Genomic DNA, 18860 nt, shown 5'->3' with positions numbered 1-18860 from the left:
TCATGTATCTTTGTTTCCATGGCTGATCTTCTCTGTTTCTTCCACAGGCCTTGCTTCAGCTGGTTGAGAACAACACAGACAACGGGTCAGTGCTGGCTGCGCACGCTTTGGCCAAAATCGCTGTCACGCTTGACCCTGCCACAGCCTTCCCTGGACAGAGGGTAAGTTGATCAGTTTGTTGTATCCATGGGATATTCTTAGGATTGGATAACTTTTCGCCGTTAATCATTATCTCACCGGCATTTTGCAAGCGAGCCACACAATCTTGAGATAAGTTCTTTATATCTGTTTCATAAGTGTCTGTCTGTCTGTCTCAGTGTCTGTCTGTCTGTCTGTCTGTCTGTCTGTCTCAGTGTCTGTCTGTCTGTCTGTCTCAGTGTCTGTCTGTCTGTCTGTCTGTCTGTCTGTCTGTCTCAGTGTCTGTCTGTCTGTCTGTCTGTCTGTCTGTCTGTCTCAGTGTCTGTCTGTCTGTCTGTCTGTCTGTCTCAGTGTCTGTCTGTCTGTCTGTCTGTCTGTCTGTCTGTCTGTCTGTCTGTCTCAGTGTCTGTCTCAGTGTCTGTCTGTCTGTCTGTCTGTCTGTCTGTCTGTCTGTCTGTCTGTCTCCTTCAAAGACCTTGGTGTCGACGTACTAGTAAATGTAATACTAAACGTTCCAGTTACCTACCATTCTTGTTTATTTTATTCTACATTTTGGAACGTTAGCCGTCTATCTGTTTTTTGAATTTCGGTCACAAGGGGTTAAGGTCACAATGGGGTTAAGGTCACAATGGGGTTAAGTTTTGGTTAATAAGTAGGGCATCGTCGGTTTTTTTAACATTATTTTATGGAGCTAGGGCAGTAAATATTTGTTTTGGGTAAACAAATTACAAGTGACAAAAGGAAAATACCCTCTGTAGTCTGTGTGTTTGAAAGGAAATTAAACTCTGTATTCTGTGTGTTTGAAAGGAAACTTAACTCTGTATTCTGTGTGTTTGAAAGTATAATAAAGGTTCTTACATAGAGGTGCCCACTGAAACAGAAGTAGCATCAGACAGATTATTGGGGACAGGAAATCTTGAGAATGTTCAAAGTCATAATTGTCACTTCCCCCAAAAGCGGCGTATGGCTGACTAAATGGCGGGGTAAAAACGGTCATACAGGTAAAAACCCACTCATGCAAAAAACATGAGAAGAAGAAGAAGAAGAAGAAGTCACTGATGTGGAATGTTAAATGTGACAGGTGTACGAGGTGGTGAGACCGCTAATCTCCCTGCTGCACAACGACAGATCGGGACTACAGAACTTCGAGGCGTTGCTGTCTCTCACCAACCTTGCCTCTACCCACGAAAGTGTCAGGTCAGAGTTGCTTTGTTGCTGAAAGTGTCAGGTCAGAGTTGCTTTGTTGCTGAAAGTGTCAGGTCAGAGTTGCTTTGTTGCTGAAAGTGTCAGGTCAGAGTTGCTTTGTTGCTGAAAGATTCCACCATGCTTGTGTGCACACACAACTGAATGTGAATGGGCGGGGATGTAGCTCAGTCAGGGCGGGGATGTAGCTCAGTCAGGGCGGGGATGTAGCTCAGTCAGGGCGGGGATGTAGCTCAGTCAGGGCGGGGATGTAGCTCAGTCAGGGCGGGGATGTAGCTCAGTCAGGGCGGGGATGTAGCTCAGTCAGGGCGGGGATGTAGCTCAGTCAGGGCGGGGATGTAGCTCAGTCAGGGCGGGGATGTAGCTCAGTCAGGGCGGGGATGTAGCTCAGTCAGGGCGGGGATGTAGCTCAGTCGGTAGCGCGCTGGGTTTGTATCCAGTTGGCCGCTGTCAGCGTGAGTTCGTCCCCACGTTCGGCGAGAGATTTATTTCTCAGAGTCAACTTTGTGTGCAGACTCTCCTTGGTGTCCGAACACCCCCGTGTGTACACGCAAGCACAAGACCAAGTGCGCAACGAAAAAGATCCTGTAATCCATGTCAGAGTTCGGTGGGTTATAGAAACACGAAAATACCCAGCATGCTTCCTCCGAAAACGGCGAATGGCTGCCTAAATGGCGGGGTAAAAAACGGTCATACACGTAAACTTCCACTCGTTCAAAAAACACGAGTGTACGTGGGAGTTTCAGCCCACGAACGCAGAAGAAGAAGAAGAATGTGAATATTGACGTCATCGTGGAATGTTGCTGTAACTTGTTTTTAACAGTTTTTCAGGAGCAGGACAAAACTGATTATTTTCATTGTGAAAGAGTGTTTATATTATGTTCCTGGTGTGGATAGAAAGATAAAAGAAAGTTAGATCATGTATTGTCAATCGTATTTGAGAGAATATGTTTCATGGAGAATGATTAACTTTGTCTAGAGCTCAAAACTGTCAAAAACGCCAAGAATCAAGTTACGCCAAAATTCCACGATGACATCCCAATGTTCCCATGCTAGCTAGGAACTCAGACGGGCACGCACAAGCACCGACACTGACACAATGTCATGTACAAGTTGTTGGGGAGAAGTGTATACATTATTGTCTTATTATCAATAGCCTTACTAATTGTACATATTTGTATACTTTTGGTTGATATTCATTGCATCAGTCCATCAATAATATCGATGAAAGGGTATATCCTAAAAACAGTTACTTTTAATACTGTGTACAAATTACTATCAATATTACATGTACAGCAGTCCCTGCAATGTACGGCCCCCGGCGTGAGCGGACACCTGACATGTACGGACACATTTGCTCGGCACGGAGTGTTTTCCTTCTATATTTGCCCCCCCTTAAACGGACACCTGCAAAACGTGGACGCGGACACTCATTTTCGGTCCCAGCAGCAGGTCATACCTCCAATGTACGGACAGACCATCGTCAAATTTTCACCACAACAAAATCGATAACAGAGCAGTCCGGCTCTTGGTACAAAGATCACAGCCGCAATGGTGTGATGACAGTCACTGATAACTTGAGTGCACGTGTACCCATCGTGTGTCTGTGTGTAACCTCTTTCATTGACAAGATACTCTTGTTTCCCCTCAGCCTTGACCAGTGAGTCGGTTGCCTAATCTATGAACCCTTCAGTTGTCTTGCTTTGTCAAAAGTTACGACACAGTCAACTGGTTTTGCTCTGAGTGAACAGTGCAGCTGGCCTCTCTGGCCACAGCCCCCAACAGTACATGGCTGGAGGGAGTGAGAGAGAGAAAGGGGGGTGGGGGGGGAGGGTTAGCTGGCTAAACTCTGTGGGGTGTCCGGTGTCACCGCATGTCAGCAGGAAGAGCATTGGAGAGAAATAGAGAGGTGTACTCTTCCACACAATTTCCAAGCATCAGTTGTCACGGCTTGGGGTAGGCATTAGTGAGGGAGAGTGGGAGCTGTGTTATGTACAGTGTATTTCCGACTGAAGAGTGAAAAGTCACTGCCATGCCACATGATCGGCATGCAGTCAATAAAGCCAGACAAGAAACAAATAAATTACTTGATTATGACATGCAGCTCTATCTGCTGCTATTTATTCAAACTGGTTTTCAAGCTTATTCTTGCAAAGCATCTGCACACGCTCCTCTGTGCTGTGTTTGTGTGGCTGCTTTCGTATGTCAGTGCATGGTGAGTGTGTTCACTGCCTTGAGGATTTATTTTATCTCTTCTTTTCAACACTTTTCATACAAATCCTTTTTACAGAACGTTTAAAGAAGTATTAGGAGTTTATTGTTATTGTTTAGTAGCCACACGAAGTGATTAGCATGGACTCAATCCTGTTGTTTGTGTGTCTCTGTGTGAGTGTATGGGGGAGGGGGTGGTGTGGTCACCCCTCCCGTGACCGGACACCTGCAATGTACGGACAGTTTTGCTATGGCCCAAGGGTGTCCGTTCATGAGAGGGACTGCTGTATCACCAATTACGGGAAGCCAGATAGCTCAGTTGGTAGAGCACTGGACTTATGATCTGCATGTCACAGTTTGAGGCCGGGCCGGGACAGACAGAGGTAATTTTTATATGCAGACTCGGGAAATGGTATCCATGTCCCATCCTGTGTCACCACTGTGGCAAATATGTGTAAGAGTCTGTCATTCGATTAAAAGTGCAAGTGGCTGATTACACCTAAACACACACACACCTGGGTAGGACGACTCTGTTGCTGCTAGCTTTCCTCTGGGAGGAGAAGCGACTTGAATTTCCCAGGGATGGGACGATGGAGTAATCGAAATGGAAAAAAGGAAAGTGTGCTAAATAGTGTTTTCTCACTGTTTCAGACAGCGCATATTGTCAGACAGCGGACTGTCGGCCATTGAGCGATGCATGTTTGAGGACCACGAGATGATTCGCAGAGCCGCCACGGAGTGCATGTGTAACATGCTGATGAGCGAGAAGGTAAGATACTCATCTTCTTGGCGGGGATGTAGCTCAGTGAGTCGGTAGCGCGCTGGATTTGTATCCAGTTGGCCGCTGTCAGCGTGAGTTCGTCCCCACGTTCGGTGAGAGATTTATTTCTCAGAGTCAACTTTGTGTGCAGACTCTCCTCGGTGTCCGAACACCCCCGTGTGTACACGCAAGCACAAGACCAAGTGCGCACGAAATAGATCCTGTAATCCATGTCAGAGTTCGGTGGGTTATAGAAACACGAAAGTACCCAGCGTGCTTCCTCCAAAAGCGGCGTATGGCTGCCTAAATGGCGGGGTAAAAACGGTCATACACGTAAAAGCCGTGGGAGTTTCAGCCCATGAACGAACAAACAAACAAACAAACTCATCTTCTTGTCTGTCGTTCCTTACCTATTAGACAGATCTAGATGTGGAACTTTTCAGCACGTGTCCGGGTAACGTCATCAAATCTAGTATTTACAATACGCATTTGCCAAGATCTGCAGTCTTGGTGGGAGCAAAACAACGCATGCATTTGGAACATTGGAGAAAAAAAGTGAGTCACGGTTGACGCAATATCTACACGTGAGCGTACAGGTCTTTGCTACACGTTCGCTCATCTAGAACGCTGTAACGTAATACAGTGGACCCCCCTACCCACCCCACCCTCTCTTTCGTTTAGAAACTTTCAAAAAGTCTGAGAAATTTAGGTCTTGAAAAGGGGGTAGTCTTGAAATTGAGGTAAATTAACCGAGGTTATAAACAGAAAGGCATAGCATAGTGGTCTGGTGGATAAAACAGAAAGGCATAGCATAGTGGCCTGGTGGATAAAACAGAAAGGCATAGCATAGTGGCCTGGTGGATAAAACAGAAAGGCATAGCATAGTGGCCTGGTGGATAAAACAGAAAGGCATAGCATAGTGGCCTGGTGGATAAAACAGAAAGGCATAGCATAGTGGTCTGGTGGATAAAACAGAAAGGCATAGCATAGTGGCCTGGTGGATAAAACAGAAAGGCATAGCATAGTGGTCTGGTGGATAAAACAGAAAGGCATAGCATAGTGGTCTGGTGGATAAAACAGAAAGGCATAGCATAGTGGCCTGGTGGATAAGACAGAGAGGCATAGCATAGTGGCCTGGTGGATAAAACAGAAAGGCATAGCATAGTGGCCTGGTGGATAAGACAGAAAGGCATAGCATAGTGGCCTGGTGGATAAAACAGAAAGGCATAGCATAGTGGCCTGGTGGATAAAACAGAAAGGCATAGCATAGTGGCCTGGTGGATAAGACAGAAAGGCATAGCATAGTGGCCTGGAGGATAAGACGCCGGCCTTCAAAGCGGAAGGTTCGAATCCCGGCCTGGTGGGTTAAGGGTGGAGGGTTTCCGATCTCCCAGGTCAACTTATGTGCAGACCTGCTAGTGACTTATCCCCCTTTGTGTGTACACGCAAGCACAAGACCAAGTGCGCACAGAAAAGATCCTGTAATGCATGTGGAGGGGGGGGGGGGGGGGGGGGGGGGGGGGGGGGGAGGGGGTGTTGTAATTCCGCTTGCTTTGTGAACAGAGGATATACACAGAGAAATGCCTCTACTTTGTATCCATTGATATGCTTTCGTTTAATCATGTGACACTAGTACTTACTGACAGTAATTGTTATCTTGTTACTTGACTGAATCCAAATATTTATGTCCTCTATTCAGGTGCAGGAGATGTTTGCAGGGGATAACGACAGGGTGAAAATGCTGGTGTTGTACGCTGCGGAGGAGGACTTCCACCTCGTGCGTGCCGCTACAGGGGGTCTCGCCTTCATTTCTGCCAACCACAAACTCTGCGATAAGATCACGCAGGTCAGAATTTTATTAATGTGTTTGTTGATTTTGTTCTTCTTGATTGGTTGAGAAGACAAGACCTCAGTCTGTCGATCAGAACAGAATTTGGGGCTTTACGTCCTCACAGGGAATTTCCTATTATGGACATGTATGTGGTGATATGCTAGAGGCTTTCAATCATCCATCCCTCTTCCCTTTTGTATAAGGAAAGACAACCTGAAAAACGCCATTTTAGTCCGATACAAGATTTTATCCGATTACGGACAATCATGAGAATTAAAGCTGTGGTCTATTTATGATTTTCCGGGGCTACGAGGTTGAAAAATAGGGATAAAATCATGTACAGCATTCTGTACAGCAAACACTACCTGAAACCCCACCTATACGGCGTGTATGACCTTGAGAGCTTCAGTCAACGCTTGAATTTTGCAGTGGTAACATCCGGTTTGCTCTCTCAGAGCTGAGCATATTTGTCGAGAAGGATCGAGCAGAAAAAATAAACGACTTGGCAGGGATTCGAACTCAAGGCCTCGGGGCCTCGAAATGTCGGGGCCGATGTCTTAACCGCTAGGCCACTTCACCAGTGTTTTCAAAGATAAAATTTTTTATAATTTTATATCATTCTACGCTTGAATTACCATTCATGCATTGCAAAAACGTAAAAATTGCTATTAAAATTTGCCTTTATTTGCAAACATATTTCACGGAATCGCAGTACATGTTTACACCGTCATGCTACACGACATTCGCGCCATGCAAATAGCTGCGATATCTCTATTTACAACATGCAAGAAAAATGACAAGAACAGTAATTGAATCTCTCCAAAGCTCTGTGCAGTTGAAAACAGACATCTAAGAAATAGTTATACATGCATGTATTTACTTCTGAACAATGGGCGGATAGAGATATAAATCATGCTGCTTCAAGAATAACATAACATGAGTTCATATCAATGGTTTTCCTTCTTTTTTTTCGATTGGCACAGTAGCCTAGTGGTTAGGACATGAGACACGAAGTCTCGAGGTCGAGAGTTCGAATTTTCGCCGGGGCGTTTATTTTTTCCCTTTGATCTCTCTTGAAGATAAAATATGATCAGTCTTGAGAGAGCAAACCGGATGTTATCCCTGCAAAATTCAAGCGTTGACTGAAGCTCTCAAGGTCATACACGCTGTATAGGTGGGGTTTCGGGTAGCGTTTGCTGTACAGAATTCTGTACATAGTAATTTGCTTTTCCACTGCACCGCACCGCACCACACCACACCACACCAACACCACACCAACACCAACACCAACACAATGTGATTTAGAAACACAATTTGTTCTTTCTTATTTCAAGGCACCTGCAAGGGCTTGATTGACACTAAAGTAAAGAAGTAGCTTACTAGAAGTACAATAGAGCAAGGTGTCAGGGGAAAAAAGCATCAGTTTTATAAAGCGCTGACCAACATTGTGTCTTGTGCGCTGACAGGTGAACCAGTGGCTGGAGAACATACAGCAGATCTTAGCGCCAAGTTAGAAGCAGCTTAGTACTATAGGGCAAGGTGTCAGGAAAAAAGTATCAGTTTTCTGTAGCGCTGACCAAATTTTTTTTATCACAGGTGAATCAGTGGCCGGATATGTATAAAGTAAAGAAGCAATTTACTGCAACATAGCAAGGTTTGTTTGTTTGCTTAACGCCCAGTCCACCACGAAGGGTGATATCAGGGCTATGCTGCTTTGACATTTAATGTGCGCCACACACAAGACATAAGTCGCAGCACAGGCTTCATGTCTCACCCAGTCACATTATTCTGACACCGGACCAACCAGTCCTAGCACTAACCCCATAATGCCAGACGCCAGGCGGAGCAGCCACTAGATTGCTAATTTTAAAGTCTTAGGTATGACCCGGCCAAGGTTCGAACCCACGACCTCCCGCTCACTGGGCAGACGCCTTACCACTAGGCCACCGTGTTGCGGTCACATAGCAAGGTACCGGTGGAAAACAAAGCATAATTTTTATATAGCTCTGACCAACATTTTCTCTTGTGTGGTGACAGGTGAACCAGTGGCTGGACATTATCCAGCAGATCCTGGTGACGGAGAACACGGAGATCCAGCACCGGGCCTGCCACCTGGTGATGAACCTCATGGCCGACAGCAAGGACATCGCCACAAAGCTCGTCCAGTCGCAGGTACGGGATGGCAGTGATGCTTACAGTGGAACCCCCCTACCTTTTTTTTTTTTTTAGACCTAAAAGAAATCTGAGAAAATCAGTACCTTCATCAACCTGGCATTGGAGTTGTTGAGATTTCAAACATTAGTTGCTCCTCTGCAACCAATAACTTGTATTGGGCTATGTGGTGATTTCAGAAAGCAAATTGTATCGTATTTAGCGCAAGGTGCATACCATATATACATCGTAGTTAGTTGTTCGTCCCGATCGCAGGTTAAAGCTGATCTGAAGCGTGGAACAAGCTCCGGATGCTGTGAAAAGCTTAACCGTGGTAAAGGGCTTTCACTGTACCAGATCGCTGAAGATCCTGACAGAATTATTTCTGGAAAAACGCTATTCAGTCTTAACCCTTAGGCTGGTTGTCGCGACATATGTCGCGCTACTTTACGTATACTGTCACCTGGTTGTCACGACATATGTTGCGCTACTGGCTCAGTCTGTTTGGTCGGTTCCGATTACCTCCCATGGATGCGAAAACCTATATGACCGTTTTTGACTCACATGCGAAGCAAAAGTGAGTCTATGTACTCACCCGAGTCGTCCGTCCGTCCGTCCGTCCGGACGTCCGGACGTCCGGACGTCCGGAAAACTTTAACGTTGGATATTTCTTGGACACTATTCAGTCTATCAGTACCAAATTTAGCAAGATGGTGTATGATGACAAGGCCCCAAAAAACATACATTGCATCTTGACCTTGCTTCAAGGTCAAGGTCGCAGGGGCCATAAATGTTGCCTAAAAACAGCTATTTTTCACATTTTTCCCATTTTCTCTGAAGTTTTTGAGATTCAATACCTCACCTATATATGATATATAGGGCAAAGTAAGCCCCATCTTTTGATACCAGTTTGGTTTACCTTGCTTCAAGGTCAAGGTCACAGGAGCTCTTCAAAGTTGGATTGTATACATATTTTGAAGTGACCTTGACCCTGAACTATGGAAGATAACTGTTTCAAACTTAAAAATTATGTGGGGCACATGTTATGCTTTCATCATGAGACACATTTGGTCACATATGATCAAGGTCAAGGTCACTTTGACCCTTATGAAATGTGACCAAAATAAGGTAGTGAACCACTAAAAGTGACCATATCTCATGGTAGAAAGAGCCAATAAGCACCATTGTACTTCCTATGTCTTGAATTACCAGCTTTGTGTTGCATGACCTTGGATCACCTTGACCTTGGGTCAAGGTCACATGTATTTTGGTAGGAAAAATGTGTAAAGCATGTGAGTCGTATGGGCTTTGCCCTTCTTGTTCTTTATTTGTCTCTTTGTTAAATCACCAGTGGCTATGTAACATGTGTTACAGAATTGCACCAGTGTAAGGGTTAATAGTCACACCTTGTATATATTTTCACAGGTGCTGGAAATTCTGATGGCCATTACCAAACTGGAAGGACCTCAGTACGTGGAAATCCGTAAATGCGCTCAGGCGGCTCTAGACCTGGCCAAAGACCACGGGCTGATCAAACCCTTCGGCGCACAAGCCTGCAGTCTGGAGCAGCTCCGAGAAGCCCTGCAGGTCAAACCGCTCACCATCACAGAAATCGACGAAAACGAAGAAGAAGGCGATGACGAGGATGCAGATAAGGAAACGAGCGAAGAACAAACCAAAAAAGCTTACTCGGCGGAAGAAGAAGAAGACGAAGAGTTTAGAGAAGAAATGGGACTGACGGACGACAAAGAGGAAACGAGCGATGTTTCGGACAGGTTGAAAGGAGAATCTGAAGACGGTAGAGAAGGAGGTGAAGACGGTAGAGAAGGAGGTGAAGACGGTAGAGAAGGAGGTGAAGACGGTAGAGAAGGAGGTGAAGGCTCTGCTGCAGAAGTGAAAGCAGGGGAAGAGAAGGCAGCTGAGCCGCAGAAAGACAGTTCCTCCAGTTCCTCAGTAGGAAAGGAGTCCGGTTCAGAACCAGCCAAGGAGGATTCAAAGCCTTCAGAAAATGCTGCAGCGACATGAGTTTTGAGTGTTGATGCTTTGGTTTTGAAGGAGGATTCAAAGCCTTCAGAAAATGCTGCAGCGACATGAGTTTTGAGTGTTGATGCTTTGGTTTTGTTTTGTTTAGTATGTGTGTCCCCCCCCCCCCCCCCCCCCCCCCCCCTTTTTCTTCTGTCCCAGTGTTTCTGCCTGTACCCCGCCTGGGTTTTTTCAAAGTAGTCTTTCAGTTGTTGAGAAGGAAAAGTTAGCACTCTATCTGATTTTGGATCACAGCGACATGAGTTTAGAATGTTGATGGTTTTGTTTAGTTTAGTTTAGGTGCCTCCTTCGCTACTGCATCTCACCGTCTCAGCCTGTCTGAGGCAGTAGACAGCATTGTAATTCAATCAAGTTGGCGTTGTAATGAAACAGATCCTGTGATTGATCAGAATGCCCCAACTCATTAAAAATTACCGGTCATTAATTGTCGATAACCACTCGCTAAAAAAGCCATTAACCACCTGCTGGCGAGGCGCATTGATACAACCTCAACTAGTCTCGGTTAGCTTTGAGGGTCATTTTACAAGTAGGAAATATGAAGGCCAACGAAATGCCGAGACCATAAGGTATGCGAAGTGATGACGTCGAATACGTGACTACGTCAGTCAATTCCAAAGATCGCTTTTGTGATGAAAAGAGTTTGCTGTCCAGAAACCCGTCAAAAAAGGAAAGAAAATGTATGTGAAAGAAAACAAAACAGGAGCAGAGTGATAAGATAGGAATACAGAGATATATTTCTTGGGACTTGACCCTTGCAGGTAGGTGGACTGAAAGTAGTGTGTGAACAGAACAGAACCAATTCTGTCTGTTTACCAACGCATGAAAGCAGGAAAGAGATCGTCGTCAGATTGAATTACAATAACATTAACATGCTTCCATTTGAAACTTCTCGGTCTTCATCGTGGATTGACGCCCTCCCAAAGTCTAATTGAAGCCCTCCGTCGCTTCGCTCCGTCGGGCTTCAATTAGCTTTGGTCGGGCGTCAATCCACGATGACGACCTCGAAGTTTCAAATGGAAGCATGTTAATGTGTAATTGTTTTGGTTTGCGAGAAAAGTGCAGCGATGAGAAAAAGATTGAATAGTATGAGAGGAGCTGGTTTTCTCTTGCATGAAGTTTGACGTGTGGTATAGCAGTGAGTGTTCGTGTGTGTGTGATCAAAAATCCTCTGTGTGGATTTTTTTTGTATACTTAATAAACGTTTAATTTATGCCATGACGTCCGAGTTTTTAGGCCGAACAAAAAATAGCCTGTTTACGGTATCCCGACCGACCCTATTTTTTCGCGCGACCCTAGACTTTTTTTTGGCATTTGAAAATAAAAAATAAAAGGATAGAAAGTCATTGGTTTTTGGCAAAGTAAAAATATGTTTTTTGTGAGAAAAAAAATTTTACCAAAAAATATTGACCTACCGACCCTATTTTTTTTGCCTATGTTACATGTACCGTAAACAGACTTTTTTTTTTTTCCTTATCACTTTGCATACATGTATTTTTAAGCAAGAAGAAAATATACTTCATTTGTGATATATATTCTATGCTCGACAATATACACCCCTACCCCTCATCTCTATGTTTTTCTATCTTGTTTTCTAACCAATTACGGTGCATGTTTGTCTTCCTCATATCAAATGCTATGCAATTTTATTGTGAAAGATCAAATGACTTAGAGTTTCATAAAAGCGCAATCTTTTTTTTCACTTTATAAAGTTGACCCATAATTCAACACAGTGTAATGCATATACTGCAAATGCTTGTGGATTCAGCCACCGTGAAATGAAAAGCATATACTGCTAATGCTTGTGGATTGGCTATTCGTTATGCATGCGTATCTCTCACATTCCCGCAGTGACGGGAAACTGCGGGAAATGGAATTGTAGAATTTGCATTTTGACTTTTCACACTTGTACAGTCGAACCCACTTAAAACGAACACGCTAGTTACGAATTTTGACTTATAACGTATTAGTTTTAAGTTCCCAACTGAATACCTCTTTCTTCATGCTTAAAAAAAATGCTTGAAACGAATTCTTTGTAACGAATTTATGCTTATAACGAGCACTTTTTGGATTCCCAAGCATGCATAATGTCTGTAATTTACTCACGCTTATGACGAAATCTTTAAACTCGTCCCGAGATCGACATATCATGGGAATTTGAGAAGTTTGAATACATGTGTCAAAGTCTTCCCTTGCGTCGACGGCTTGAACCATTGCTCAACCGATCACTGAATAAAGTTAAACTGATTACACTGTACTCACAAAACAATTTCAAATTTAGAATCAAAGTGATTGATAGCTCAGACACTGAACATGAATGACTGACTGACGTTTATTTCCTTCGCGAATACCAAAAACGAAACATCAATGTTTTGAACGGAAGCCATTGCCAAAAAATATAGATGCCAACGTTTGCGTTTGCCGGTTCGCGATAGTTTATCAGTCAGTCAGTGCTTTCGATCTGGATTTGAACATCATGTTGCAACCACACAAAAAAATCTAAATTGGCCAAGGTTTGCTACCCGTCGCCAAGGTAAGTGATTCCGGACAAATGATAGGAACACCGCGAATGTGGACAGTGTCAGTGTGTGTGTGTGACCAAAAACGTAACAACTGGATGAAACATCTGTGTGCTCACTCTCACTCAAACTCAACAATCATCACTCAACATGAGACACACATGAACATGTAACTGAATATGTCACTTTATTGTCCAAACGTGAAGCAGCATGAAAGTTGCGAAAGAAACAAATTGAAACACCATAAAATGTACAAGACTTAAAAAAAAAAAATTTTTTTTTTAAAATCAATCAATTTTCTTAATACGAATTTTGGTTAAGACGAACTTTTTTTCCGATCCCCAGTGATTCGTCTTAAGCGAGTTCGACTGTACATGAGTTTGTCTACCTGTACAATAGGAGTAAGAGGCATTTTCCGTACCACATTTCATGGGAAGATAAAATTCATTAATCCATATAGTTTCATAGCTGTAGTTCTTACTTCTTCTGCGTTCCTGGGCTGAAACTCCCACGTACACTCCTGTGGTTTTTTTGCACGAGTGGAATTTTACGTGTATGACCGTTTTTTACCCCGCCATTTAGGCAGCCATTCGCCGTTTTCGGAGGAAGCATGCTGGGTATTTTCGTGTTTCTATAACCCACCGAACTCTGACATGGATTACAGGATCTTTTTCGTGCGCACTTGGTCTTGTGCTTGCGTGTACACACGGGGGTGTTCGGACACCGAGGAGAGTCTGCACACAAAGTTGACTCTGAGAAATAAATCTCTCGCCGAACGTGGGGACGAACTCACGCTGACAGCGGCCAACTGGATACAAATCCAGCGCGCTACCGACTGAGCTACATCCCCGCCCTGTATAGTTCTTACAAAATGTTGTCCAAGTTATTGTCTTTTCTCCCTTCTTACATCTGCATACTGATTAAACCCATGCCTGCCTGCATTATGTTTTCCCTGTTGGTCCTGTTTTTTGCAATTTGTGATCCTTTGTGTACAGGACTACTTGTTAAGTCTCATTGTTTGTAAACAGATTAAGATGAAAATGGTGCTTTTGGTTATCGGAAAAATTAGCTCATCAACTGTCCGTGTGTGTTTGTCGATCTTCCTCATATCCATTATTGAATGCTATGCAATAAACCATAATACTTGATATGTGTGTTTTGGGTTGTGTGGAGGTACAGTGTGTTTGCGTGAGTATGTGTGTTGATGCCTCTCTTGTCTTTCTGTATGTATGAGGAAATGATTTATTGTTTTTAAAGAGAGAGAATGTGTGTGCAGGGCTAACACCTTTCCTCTTCTCGCCAGAAATCCGGTTTTTGAAAACTGTTAAAACCGGAAAATCCAGTTTCTTAACAAAAAACAAAAAAAGTGTATTATTTTGTAATTTATTAACATACATTTTGGTACCAGGAGAGGCTGTTCTTTGCCTAGCTACAAGATTAAAAAGAAAAAGCCTCAGCTTTGGCGGACCCTGGACCCTGGACTTTCAGGTTTTTCACTTTTTGTGTGTGTTAGCCCTGTGTGTGTGTGTGTGTGTGTGTGTGTGTATGTATGTTGCTCAGTATGAGGGCGGATCAAAAAGTGTTCAGCCTAACCTGGAAGCAGGGCAGTAACTTCAAAATTGTAACGTATCTCGCAAAAGTATGCACATAATGTCAAATACGTGTCTGCAGTTGTTTGCAGGTGAGCCTGTTTGAAAGTCGGTAGGGGTGGAGCAAAATTCTAAACAGACAAAAAGTATGCAACATGTTGTGATCAAGTATCTGCACAGAAAAGGCATGACATCCCAGGCAGTTCAGAAAGACATCTTATTCCACTATAAAGAAAATATCAGCCTGGAAGCAAATCGACAGTTGGTTTCATCTGCAAGTAAATAGAGCATTAGACAGCATCGTTTCATTCAGCTTCCATTCAGCATCCAAGTTCACCTTTCTTGACTCAGAATCAGCTGCTGTGTTAATGGGCAGTTGATCTCAGATGGGGCGGGGATAGCACAGAAGATGCCCCACGGTCGGGATACCCAAAATCATCAACCTCGGGCGACCAAGAGCAAGGTGGGTGCCCAGAATGTTGACTTCAGACCAGAAGCTGACCAGAGATAAAGGTGTAAACCAGTGAAAGATTAGTAGTTCTTTCACAGTTTACTAGTTAGCTGCTCTGAGAAACTTCTATATCAACTCAAGGGGAAGAACTGTAGCTGTTCTAAAATATTTGATGATTTGAATTACTTCCCTTGTTTGGTTCCAATTCGTTTTTTACCATTTTGTTTTGTAAGGTCTAAAGTTGTATTATTGTTTAGTTATGCTTTACTTGTACTATTTAGTAATGATTTAATGATGTTTTAGAATATTATTATTAGAAAATTTGTTTTAGTTTAAGAGTATAGACATGTCTTGGATCCCAGTTTTTAATAACCAGGAATGTTATAGTTTATAGTTTTTGGGAACTTTAAAAATATATTTAGTGTTTAGAAATTATTTGAAAGATGCTTAATTGAAGCTTGGTAATTTTAGTGAATATTTGGAAATGTTGTTTTATTTGTTAAGAGGTAAACTGTTCTAAATTAATAATTACCTTTGGGTTTCTACAAGACTTGAATCTTCCTTTCCTTGAGAATCTGACTGAACCAGCTGATCCAGCCCAAATTTGTCCTGAATTATAAAACGTTTTATTCCTAAACCAGGTAAGAAATGGCTTAAATATTAAGTTAGTTTGTTTCTAATATGTATTGTGTACTGTTTTGAAAAGTTATATGAGGTGGCACTTTTTATTCTTGAAGGATTCTTGGGATTGAAATTAATTATGAGATTCTGGGAAAGATGCCAGAAAGACCATGTGGTGTCTGAGCAAAGTGATGGTATGAAGTTGTAGAAGAAATGAATTGTGACATGATAGGTTAGTGTTTTTACTATAATGTTTTGATTATACAAGATGTCTTTTTATGTATCAGTTGTGAGTAATAGTTGATTATTATTTTAGGACTATATTTGATAAAACTTGATTTTCCTTTGTTGCATGATTTACTTACATGGTGCCTGGCCATGTGGTTTTCCTAAAAGTTTCAAGATGTTGTTTGTTCTTGTTTTGAGGCATAGAAATGATAAGTGTTAACAACTTATTCATTTCTGCAATTAATTCAAGTTGATTTGTCATTAATTTGGGTATTGCATAACTGTTGTTGTGCGGAGCACAGGAAGACTGAAGTATTTGTTTTGTGTGGATTGTTCATGGTTGTAAGAAATGGAACATAGGCACTGTATTGAGATAAGAGGAATCACCACGCGAACTGAGATTAAGTCTGCACAGTTGTTTTGTTAACTGTCGGCTTTATGAGAGATGTAATTTCGAGTGTGCACTGCAACTGGTTACATCAAGAATAATTTGAGACATCAAGTGAATGTCTTAGGTTTTCTGTAAGGGTGATTATGCTTATAGCTAATCACTAAATGGATGAAGTATAGTTTTGATTGACTCTGCTTGTAGCTGTGTCTGATATAGTCTTAACATAACTTCTATCTATTATGGAGGAATCATTGTTATCACAGACAAGTGGGGCTGTGGTTTAGACAATATTTCTGATTGGGTTGGATTCCATATATCATGTATTACATGATATGATATTCCTAGTGTATTCCATTCTTCAGTCATGACAATAACATTGTATTGTTTACGTATTGTGTTGTATCATGTGTTATGTTCTTTTTGTTTTGTTCTATGGTGTATAAAAAAGTGTTCTAGTGAAACTGAAATTTTATCTTGATGATTGTTGAATTATACTTATGCTGTGTTGTTTTATTTTCCAGGGGTAACCTTTTTGTTGTTGATCATCGATCAGCAAGCGTTTGATTCACGATGGATATTTTTTGGTCTAGTGGACCCCTGGTTGTGTCTGGTTTTTGATGAGAGAGTTTTAGATTTTTAGAGAGGAGATTTTGTATTTTTGAAACTAAGTAATTTAAACAGAAGAACTTTTATATTTTGTCGGTTGAACATATGATTGTAATCTGAAAACTGATTTAAAGGAAATGCTTTATCCAAAATAAATTTCTTAGAACACTACCTCATTTTTTGTTTGTTTATTGTGAAAGCAAGATTGTACCTCACCCCGAATCCTCCCTTTAACCATGCTAACACTGAAATAAAATATGTATTAGCAGTAGGTTTACATTTTGGCGCCCAATGTGGGGCTGAGGTTTTTTTGTTTCACAGAAAATTTTCAACTTAGTACATAAAAAAATAGAGAAAGGAAAAAGAAGTTATACAGTAGTAAGAAGAAGGAAAATTTTTGGATTTTTTGTAGGACATATTTTTTTTTAATTTGTAACACGCGGTACACAACCAGGGTGATACAGATTTAAAAAGATGGCTCGTGAGACGGCCCCAACCGCTGACGAGATGGCGGAGTTGCGGGACCAGGTCAAGGAGATGGCCAATGAGCTGGGGCGTCAGAAGGAGGAGGCCATCAAGCAGAAGCAAGAGGCGACTGACGCCGCCACAGCCGAGCTGAACGACCTGCGAGAGCGACTGGCTGGCGTCACAGAGGAACTGGGTCGTCAACGCCAGCAACCCATCACGGTCCAAGTGGACAACCCTCCCCAGCCTCAGAGGTTGAAGACTTTCACCGGCCTTGCCCCCGCTGGAGGGAACGAGTGTGATTTTAGGGCTTGGGCTCAGCAGATGGAATCATTTCTGCTGACACCCGACCTCAAGCCTTGCGACTCCCGCATCTTGGCCAGCTTGAGGGGAGTGGCCTTCAACGCCGTGAAGGAACTGACCACCAACGCGGACATTATTTCTAAAATCCGTAGTCTTTTTGGGTGTGTGGAGGACACTGAGGCCCAGCTCCTTGCCTTTGCCAGCAGAAGGCTCAAACCAAAAGAGAAGGCAGCTGATTTTCTGCTTCAGCTTTGGGGGGAGCTGCTGGAGATCAACACGATGGCCAAGCTCGGAAAAGAAGAACTCCAGACGAAACTCTACAGAACCTTCTGTACGGGTTTACAGTCGACCCTGCCTCTGCTGGCCCTGGAGATGCGCAACAAATTTGGTTTTCCAGGGACAGCAGCACCAGCCCTGGACGACTTACTGCTGATGGTCCGCCGGACGGCGGAGATGGCCCCAGCATCGGCAACGAAGGCCACAACACAGGCACACGCCCACCAGGTGGAGGCCCCTGCCATTGACTACGACAAGCTGGCCGACAAAGTGGCAGAGCGCCTTCGGCCTGCCCCAACAGAGGGCGTGAGACCTGCACCGAGGGGGGGCAAGAGACTGTGTTTCAATTGCGGGGTGTTTGGGGCACACATCGCGAGGGATTGCAGGAGTCCTCCAAATCCCAGGAGAGTCGCGGAGGAGCGGTCCAAGATGGGCAGCCCGTTAAACGGTCGTCAGTCAATGGCAACGGGCCGCCGTTGACTGAGCTTCCTGCCACGGAGAGAGCCCGGAGACTCAACAAGGCCGCCGACATCATCGACAGCGGTTTGTTGAGTCTCAATGCAGTTAGGCTGCAAAGTCCTCTCACAGTCAGTATCAATCCTGGGAAGACATTAGAACTACGGGGGAAAATACCTGATGAAACGACCAAGGATATTAACATTTTTCCCCGATATCCTGATCTACTTCCACCAGGGTTGATAGTGCTCAGTGCACAGTGCACTGATCTGACTGTGAGAGTAGTAGTGAAGAACACCTCCAGGACGTCGGTTAATTTAAGCAGCACAGATATTATTGCCGAACTTAATACAGATGATTGTGACAGTAACATTGACTCTTTAGTGGGACCAGCCTGTGAGACACCTATCCAGATAGGTGATGTGCGTAGTACGTGTCTCATCGACACAGGGTCACAGGTGTCTACAGTCGGTGAATCTTTCTATCGAAAACATTTCCAGCATTTGGAACTGCGTGATCTGGAGACTGAACTCACTGTGAGAGGGGCGGGTGGAAGTATTGTACCATATTTGGGCTATGTTGTGATGAGTGTGTGTTTGCCATTGGATGTTGTTGGTGTGA

At 43.4% G+C, this 18860-nt stretch overlaps 1 protein-coding gene across 3 annotated transcripts in view; it reads left to right on the top strand.

Annotated features, from left to right (window-relative positions):
• Window positions 1–14001, top strand: part of LOC138980396 (protein unc-45 homolog B-like) — a 42357-nt gene extending 28356 nt beyond the window's left edge. Inside the window, exons 16-22 of one of the 3 annotated variants that reach the window (XM_070353262.1) lie at window positions 48–161; window positions 1220–1335; window positions 4204–4321; window positions 6012–6158; window positions 8181–8315; window positions 9720–10104; window positions 10168–14001. In XM_070353262.1, coding sequence (XP_070209363.1) covers window positions 48–161; window positions 1220–1335; window positions 4204–4321; window positions 6012–6158; window positions 8181–8315; window positions 9720–10104; window positions 10168–10319 — 1167 coding nt within the window. In that variant the 3' untranslated portion in view covers window positions 10320–14001. Of the gene's footprint in view, window positions 1–47; window positions 162–1219; window positions 1336–4203; window positions 4322–6011; window positions 6159–8180; window positions 8316–9719 lie in introns of all 3 variants that reach the window. The other 2 variants (XM_070353261.1, XM_070353260.1) reach the window with 2 other exon arrangements.
• Window positions 14002–18860: the final 4859 nt, after the last annotated feature.

This window comes from Littorina saxatilis, linkage group LG11 (assembly GCF_037325665.1).
Source record: "Littorina saxatilis isolate snail1 linkage group LG11, US_GU_Lsax_2.0, whole genome shotgun sequence".
Taxonomy (NCBI): Eukaryota; Metazoa; Mollusca; class Gastropoda; order Littorinimorpha; family Littorinidae; genus Littorina; species Littorina saxatilis.
The sequence above is the reverse complement of the archived record's forward strand: the minus strand, read 5'-3'. Positions and strand labels throughout refer to the sequence as shown.